The sequence below is a fragment of the Limulus polyphemus genome, unplaced genomic scaffold, assembly GCF_000517525.1.
Source record: "Limulus polyphemus unplaced genomic scaffold, Limulus_polyphemus-2.1.2 Scaffold2351, whole genome shotgun sequence".
Taxonomy (NCBI): domain Eukaryota; kingdom Metazoa; phylum Arthropoda; class Merostomata; order Xiphosura; family Limulidae; genus Limulus; species Limulus polyphemus.
This window is the reverse complement of record NW_013667961.1, coordinates 129,674-139,026: the sequence shown is the minus strand read 5'-3', so window position 1 is coordinate 139,026 and position 9,353 is coordinate 129,674. Positions and strand designations below refer to the sequence as shown.

Sequence of the window (9,353 nt, the reverse complement as noted above, 5' to 3'; positions counted from 1 at the left end):
GTATATATATATATATATATATATATATATACCTAGATGCGAAAGGCTACATTTAAATGTCAATTTGGTAGTAAAAGTATATAAAAAAGAAAGGTTATGTTTAAATATGGCGCTGATATGCCTATATAGAGAAATGTTACATTTAAATATTAGTTTGATGTCCATGTGGATTAGAAAGTTACATTTAAGTGTTTGTAGGACATCTATATGAACGGGAAATGTTACATTTAACAGCAATATGACGAAGGGTCACTTAGTTGTTACAGGATAACCTTATTGTTTACAAGTCACATATAATGAGAGGTCACTCAGTTGTTAGAGGATAACCTTATTGTCACATATGACGAAAGATCACTCAGTTGTTAGAGGATAATATTAATGTTTATAAGTCAAATATGACGAGATATAATTCAGTTGGTCTAAGTCAGTTCATTTGGTTGGTCTAGGTTAGGTCATTTCTTCAGTCAAAATCTGGTGATTCAGTTCGTTGGAGTCAAGTTACTTGATCGGTCAATGTCACATTATTTTGTGCTCTTTTTCAATATGTTGTCGTAATGTTTTTGTCCTAGTTTTGTATAATGGGAAAGAAAATTTTCCCTACTTACTTGTAAGCTTATCAAAACAGGTTTTATGTAGTTTTCCTGAGAACAGTTCAAGGCCTATGATGGCGTAGATGATGATGACAAATATGACAAGGAGGGCAATGTGCAGTAAAGGTAGCATGGCTCGTAGGATGGAGTTGAGAACAACTTGTAAACCTGGAAAAATCAATTATTTTAAATATAATCTAGGAAAGACATGTTGTTAAAATTGAAAATAAAGTATATAGAAATATCTTAAGTTAGAGAACAAAGGAAGAGGATGGATAAAATTCACTTTATTATTTGTTTAAGAGCCACTTGAACTTGGATGTTTCTAATTATTAAAGTATTAATCTATAAACTAGAAACAAATAGTTTCCTCTGATCGTTTCTCCCTTCCATCCACAAAATACATTAATCTGGTTTCGTGTTTTGAACATACTAATAAACTCAGGAGCTTCAGAAAAAATGTTTCCTGTTTCAAGTGTACCAAGAAACTCGGGAGATTCAGAAACACCTATTTTCCTGTTTTAACTGTACCAACAAACTCAGGAGCTTCAGATATATTTTTTTCCTTTTTTAACTGTACCAAGAACCTCGGGAGATTCAGAAACACCTATTTTCCTATTTTAACTGTACCAAGAAACTCGGGAGATTCAGAAACACCTATTTTCCTTTTTTCACTGTACCAAGAAACTTAGGAGCTTCAGATATATTTTTTTCCTTTTTTAACTGTACCAAGAAACTCGGGAGATTCAGAAACACCTATTTTCCTTTTTTTTCACTGTACCAAGAAACTCAGGAGCTTCAGATATATTTTTTCCTGTTTTAATTGTACCAAGAAACTCGGGAGATTCAGATTAATTTTTTCCTGTTTTAACTGTACTAAGAAACTCGGGAGATTCAGAACCACCTATTTTCCTGTTTTAACTGTACCAAGAAACTCGGAGAGTCAACCTATTTTCCTGTTTTAACTGTACCAAGAAACTCAAAGACACAGAACCATCTATTTTCTTGTTTTAACTGCACCAAGAAACTCAGAGACACAAAACCACCTACGTTCATGTTTTAACTGTACCAAGAAACTCAGAGACTCAGAACCATCCATTTTCTTGTTTTAACTTTGCCAAAAAAAGAAATTCAGAACAATCTATCCCATTGTTTGTGACTGTACCAAGAAACTCGGGAGATTCAGAACCATATAGTTTATTGTTTTTAATTGTATCAAGAAACTCAGAGTCAGAACCACCTATTTTCCTGTTTTAACTATGCCAAGAAACTCACAGACACAGAACCACCTATTTGTCTGTTTTAACTGTACCAAGAAACTCAGACACAGAACCACCTATTTTCCTGTTTTGTCTGCACCAAAAAACTCGGAGACACAGAACCACCTACTTTCATGTTTTAACTGCACCAAGAAACTCAGAGACACAGAACCACCTATTTTCATGTTTTAACTGTACCAAGAAACTCAGGAAATTGAGAGTCATCTACACTCTTGTTTTTAACATCATTATTAAGGTCAGGATGTTCACAGTTCTCCTATCTTGGATGTTGAATAAACATTACTCCTATGTGGTCTAACAATGGTTAAAAAATGGTTTTTGTACTTACTAGGAACACCGGATACTAATCTAAGTGGTCGTAAAACTCGAAATGCTCTTAAGGCTTTCACGTCGAACCCTTCTTTCATTAGGGTGGATAAAGCGGTGCTAATCAGACTAGACATGGAAGATCCAAGTAAGTAAATTACAATTTGTACAACAAAACAATCACGAGTATGTACAACAAGAAACTTTCTATCCGTGATGTAAGTAGTATCACCTCAACAAATCTAATTATGTATAAAGTTTAACATAACCAATAACTGTGACTTTGTGCATCAGGAAATAGCATGAAATTCACTGTGTTTTTATTTTATTTCTTTTAAAAGATATGTGGCTTAGGATTAGGTACAATTAACACCTTTGAATTTTTTGTATCAGCATAAAATAAGAGAGGATTCAGTGATTTTGCAAAGAATGACTGACTTACGGTCAAGTACAACTAACACCCTTGAGACTGTGTATCAGTAAATAATAACAAAAAACGTGCTGAAAACCATTGAGTCTTTTTATATTTATTGGATAAAAATGGTAGTTAATGTAGAAAATAATTCATATTTAACTCCATTCAAACTGAAGTTTAAGTACCTATTAAATCTCCAGGACTCAAAAATAACAGTAATCGTCATATCTTCCATTAAATAATATAGTGATTCAATTACGTACTTCAAACAGCTAGTAAACAACTTAAGTAGTTACAAAATGGTTACATTTGAAAGAATTAATAATCATTAAACAAAAATGTAAATTAAATTTAAGAACTAATCACTTAATACAAAATGCTTTCCACTTCACAAGTGGCATGCCCTACCCTATCAGTGGCTCAGTGGTAAGTCTGAAGGCTTAAAATGCTAAAAACCGGGTTTCGATGCCTGTGACAGATAATATATTATGTAGCTTTGCGCTTAACAACAAGCAAATAAACAAAAAGTAACATAGTGCTTAAATTAGGAAACTATACATTTATCAAAAAAGAAAATGTAAATAAAAACACTTACCCTATAACAACAATGATAAAATCAAGCATGTTCCAGGCATTGCGAAGATAAGCTCCCGGATGTAACAGTAACCCATAGGCAATAATTTTCATAAAACATTCAAGCGTGAAGATGACGAGAAAAACGTACTCTACTTTCTCCTACATCAATATACAACTACAGGTAAATACGTATTTAAAAACATACATGTATGTACCATAATAGAGAAAAGTGAGATTTGATTACGTTACTTGTATTAAACGTTTATACAACTACAGGTAAATACGTATTTAAAAACATACATGTATGTGCCATAATAGAGAAGAGTGAGATCTGATTACGTTACTTGTATTAAACGTTTATACAACTACAGTAAATATGTATTTAAAAACATACATGTATGTGCCATAATAGAGAAAAGTGAGATTTGATTACGCTACTTGTATTAAACGTCTATACAACTACAAGTAAATACGTATTTAATAACAGACATGTACGTACCATAATAGAGAAGAGTGAGATTTGATTACGTTACTTGTATTAAACGTTTATACAACTACAAGTAAATATGTATTTAAAAACATACATGTATGTGCCATAATAGAGAAGAGTGAGATCTGATTACGTTACTTGTATTAAACGTTTATACAACTACAGTAAATACGTATTTAAAAACATAAATGTATGTGCCATAATAGAGAAGAGTGAGATTTGATTACGTTACTTGTATTAAACGTTTATACAACTACAAATAAATACGTATTTAAAAACATACATGTATGTACCATAATAGAGAAGAGTGAGATTTGATTACGTTACTTGTATTAAACGTTTATACAACTACAAGTAAATACGTATTTAAAAACATACATGTATGTGCCATAATAGAGAAAAGTGAGATTTGATTACGCTACTTGTATTAAACGTCTATACAACTACAAGTAAATACGTATTTAAAAACATACATGTATGTGCCATAATAGAGAAGAGTGAGATTTGATTACGTTACTTGTATTAAACGTTTATACAACTACAAGTAAATATGTATTTAAAAACATACATGTATGTGCCATAATAGAGAAGAGTGAGATTTGATTACGTTACTTGTATTAAACGTTTATACAACTACAAGTAAATACGTATTTAATAACAGACATGTATGTACCATAATAGAGAAAATTGAGATTTGATTACGTTACTTGTATTAAACGTTTATAAAACTACAAGTAAATACGTATTTAAAAACATACATGTATGTGCCATAATAGAGAAGAGTGAGATTTGAATACGTTACTTGTATTAAACGTTTATACAACTACAAGTAAATACGTATTTAAAAACATACATGTATGTACCATAATAGAGAAGAGTGAGATTTGAATACGTTACTTGTATTAAACGCCTATACAACTACAAGTAAATACGTATTTAATAACAGACATGTACGTACCATAATAGAAAAGAGTGAGATTTGATTACGTTACTTGTATTAAACGTTTATACAACTACAGGTAAATACGTATTTAAAAACATACATGTATGTGCCATAATAGAGAAGAGTGAGATTTGATTACGTTACTTGTATTAAACGTTTATACAACTACAGGTAAATACGTATTTAAAAACATACATGTATGTGCCATAATAGAGAAAATTGAGATTTGATTACGTTACTTGTATTAAACGTTTATAAAACTACAAGTAAATACGTATTTAAAAACATACATGTATGTGCCATAATAGAGAAGAGTGAGATTTGAATACGTTACTTGTATTAAACGTTTATACAATTACAGGTAAATACGTATTTAAAAACATGCATGTACATACCATAATAGAGAAGAGTGAGATTTGATTACGTTACTTGTATCAAACGTTTATACAACTACAAGTAAATACGTATTTAAAAACATACATGTATGTACCATAATAGAGAAAAGTGAGATTTGATTACGTTACTTGTATTAAACGTTTATACAATACAAGTTTCATTTCTTGTTTTACAATTACAGTGCAATGTTCAGCTCTGTATCAGATAGAAGGTAAAATGAAGAGAGACTGTGGTACACTAAACAAAAAGAAAGTACAGAAATACTGGGTGAGTGGGTTGCTACTGTAGAAACAAAAACAAAATTGAAGTCTGTGAGTGAAACAAAAGAGAAGGTAAGATTTATAAACAAATTAGGGGAAAGATTCACAGGAGAGAACTGTAATGATCTGACAATAAACAAGCACCAACTCTTATTCCTGCTTTCCCTTTTGGAGCAATAACTGTTCCTAAGCGTCAGATCCTGATGCGTGATTGGGCTGGAGAAAGTTTCTTATTGTCAGTTACCAGCAACTCTGTTCTGATGCCTTGATTCTTTATTGTAGTGTTTGGTAGTTGCTAATTGTCAGTTACCAGCAACTCTGTTCTGATGCCTTTTTTTTATTGTAGTGTTTGGTAGTTGCTAATTGTCAGTTACCAGCAACTCTCTTCTGATGCCTTGTTTCTTTATTGTAGTGTTTGGTAGTTGCTAATTGTCAGTTACCAGCAACTCTGTTCTGATGCCTTGATTCTTTATTGTAGTGTTTGGTAGTTGCTAATTGTCAGTTACCAGCAACTCTATTCTGATGCCTTGTTTCTTTATTGTAGTGTTTGGTAGTTGCTAATTGTCAGTTACCAGCAACTCTCTTCTGATGCCTTGTTTCTTTATTGTAGTGTTTGGTAGTTGCTAACTGTCAGTTACTTGCAACTCTGTTCTGATGCCTTGATTCTTTATTGTAGTGTTTGGTAGTTACTAACTGTCAGTTACTTGCAACTCTGTTCTGATGCCTTGATTCTTTATTGTAGTGTTTGGTAGTTACTAACTGTCAGTTACTTGCAACTCTGTTCTGATGCCTTGATTCTTTATTGTAGTGTTTGGTAGTTACTAACTGTCAGTTACTTGCAACTCTGTTCTGATACCTTGTGGATGTGGCATAATTGTGTTGCTGTAACATATGATAGTATAAAGTAGGATGCCGTTAGTAGGGTAGTAAAAAATTAGTTGCTATAACATATGATAGTATAAAAGAGGGTGTCGTAAGTAGGGTAGTAAAAAATTTGTTGTTGTAACATATGATAGTATAAAGTAGGGTGTTGTAAGTAGTGTAGTAAAAAATTAGTTGCTGTAACATATGATAGTATAAAGTAGGGTGTTGTAAGTAGTGTAGTAAAAAATTAGTTGCTGTAACATATGATAGTATAAAGTAGGGTGTTGTAAGTAGGATAGTAAAATAAAAAAGTTTTTTTACGTATATTGAATCCATTTAGGCATAGCACGTGATACCTGTTGTGTAATTAAAATAACAACACATGCATAAATAATCTTCAACGAATTGCTCAGAAATACACTCACCAGGTACTGGTTAATCTGTTTCGAATCACTATTGAGATATGGATTATATACAGCTAATGCTTTTACGAATTGCTCAGAAATACACTCACCAGGTACTGGTTAATCTGTTTCGAATCACTATTGGGATATGGATTATATACAGCTAATGCTTTTACGAATTGCTCAGAAATACACTTACCAGGTACTGGTTAATCTGGTTCGAATCACTATTGGGATATGGAGTATATACGGCTAATGCTACACAGTTAGCGAAGATGGTCAAGAGAATAAGATATTCAAACGGCCTGAAACTGAACTTTAAGGAAAAACTTGCATAAATGAAGAGACGTTTTTATAGTATTTACAAGGAAAAATATATTCTTTATTCGGAAGGTCGTTCTTTATATATATAGCGTTTATAACTCTTAGAATGTAGAATAAATTCTTTGTTAAAACAGTTGTAATATTATATATGGTGATTCTAGCACTTAATTCAAATACCTTTCATAAACTTGAATAAAATGATGCAAATAACATCCATAAAAAACGTAAGTGAATAGATAAAAAAAATACTATGACACTTCTTAAGTGCCAACCATTTAACAACGCTCGCTGTAGGCTCATCTTCAAACATTATTTATAATTATTGTATTTTTAAGTGTTCGGTAAGAGTATGCTCGTAAAGAAACAAGAACATAAAACCTTGAAATGAGTTCAATATTGAATACTTTCACGTACTTGTAATATTAATTTACTCTAGGCGAACAATTTTTAGTTACAATGAGTTACATTTAAAGTGACATTTGTGGTTCTTTCAAACCCATAAAATAGTTCTCAAGATTATAGGATCATGGAGCAAGAACAGTTTTTATGTGTTTTTTATCAGTTTCAATCGCACCAGTTGGTTACGGCTCTCGACTCGCTCGCCCTTTCAGGATTGGAGCATTTTAATATTCCACAGTTTGTTGGAGTAGCCCAGAGTTGGCGGTGGGTAGTGTTTTGTAGTTGCTTTCCCTCTAATCTGTTTCTGCTAAATTGGGGATGGCAAGCGCAAATAGCCCTCGATTAGCTTTGTGCAAAATTATCCAAACAATCAAAGAATTATATAATGTAATTTTAAAAACCTACTTGAGAGGGAACTTGATGATTATTAAATCGCTGAAAACTATCTTTGTGTTTAGGATAAAAAAGATGCGAAAATTTTAAACATTTGTGAATGTGTTTGAATAGTTCTGAATTTCACATGTGATGCTAATATTCTATGGTGGTGCTTTAAGCAAACGTGGTCCTTGAGAGTATACGTAAAATGCAAAAATGAAAAGAAAACACTTGAGCTTTATCTCCCTGGAAAGGAAAAAAAAGAAGTTTTTAACAAGTTCATAAGCTAAATAAAACTATCATGAAATTCGAACCTCCTACACAAACTACATGAAAGGATTAGCAGAATGTTACCAATAGTCAATATATATATTGTTACGACAGCGGAAGTCATGCGACGCTGGAAGAATCAGCGCATGAGTTTCTAGAAAGATCATGCCTTATCGAGGAACCTCGCGAATGTCCGAGTGTTTGCCAGGCGCCCTCCTTTTTAGTATATAAGCCCGACAAAAAGCCAGCTATAGATATGCAGATAGATTGAAGATAGAGATAATTGAGTCAAGCGAACACTAGGCACAGTAAGTAAAGTGTGTGAATTACTGTGATTTATAGCATGTGTCATAAAGGTCATTTTGTTTAAAGTGACTGTGGGAATTCTGTGTATTACAAAGTTGTATCGAGAAATAATAAACAAATTTTAATCAAGAAAGGATCTTGTATTGCTGAAGTTTCTTGGAAAGAATTTATACTGGAAATTAACAGACAAGCAGATATGTAACAATATATTAGGTATATCCACACGAAATTTGACAGTCTTTCAGTTAATATCACAAGTATTTCAAAATAAACAAGAAAAACAAGAAAATAAACAAGAAGAACAAGAAAATAAACAAAAAGAGAGACAACAGTGGCAGCTCGAACAACAAAATAAACAAAATAGATTACAGTAGTTGTTGTAGGAAAAAGAAAAGAAACAAGAAGAACGAGAAAAGAAACAACACAAGAGACTAAAGTAGTGGCTGGAGGAGAAAGAAAATAAACAGGAAGAGAGACTACAGCAGTGGTTGGAGGAGAAAGCAAATAAACAAGAAGAAAGCCAGCATACACAAATGGAAAAGATTAGTAAATTTCAAACTGAATTAAATATATTAAAGGATGATTTACTGTCTCTTACACAAGGAGGATATAATAGCCAGGGATCTAATCAGCCTCAGACAACGGGAAACCCCTTCCAGACCCCGAAGCTAAACCCTAATGCAGACATTTTCAGTCCAGCCAGAAGTCACATTCCAGACACGAGTGTCAACAATAGGGATGATATAGTACGAAGGAAGCCACAAGAATACGATGGGAAGGCACCATGGGAAGAATATAGAGCACAATTTGAACTCCTGGCAGAAATGAATGGATGGACAGAGGAACAGAAAGCAGTGTGATTGGCAACGACCCTGAAGGGACAACCATTGGAAATACTTGGACAGTTGTCAGCAAACGACAGGCACAACTATAGAGCACTGGTAGCTGCTCTAGAGCTCAAGTAAGGAACTCAAAATCAGTCCGAAGTCTACAGGGCTAGGTTTATGACTAGAGCCCGTGCTAAAATGGAGAGCCTGCAGGAGCTGGCACAAGACTTGTAAAGTATGACACACAAGGCCTACCCAAATGCACCACCCGATGTCCTCAAGCTGTTGCTGAGGGATCAGTTTGTAGACGCCTTGGACACTCCACAAC

At 33.1% G+C, this 9,353-nt stretch overlaps 1 protein-coding gene across 1 annotated transcript in view; it reads right to left on the bottom strand.

Annotated features, from left to right (window-relative positions):
- Nucleotides 1-9,353, bottom strand: part of LOC106466704 (muscle calcium channel subunit alpha-1-like) — a gene marked incomplete at its 3' end in the record, with an annotated part of 121,990 nt that overhangs the window by 51,148 nt on the left and 61,489 nt on the right. Inside the window, exons 3-6 of the mRNA XM_013927001.2 lie at nt 6,724-6,829; nt 3,187-3,326; nt 2,199-2,305; nt 606-758 (exon numbers count right to left, since the gene is read on the bottom strand). Coding sequence (XP_013782455.2) covers nt 606-758; nt 2,199-2,305; nt 3,187-3,326; nt 6,724-6,829 — 506 coding nt within the window. The remainder of the gene's footprint in view (nt 1-605; nt 759-2,198; nt 2,306-3,186; nt 3,327-6,723; nt 6,830-9,353) is intronic.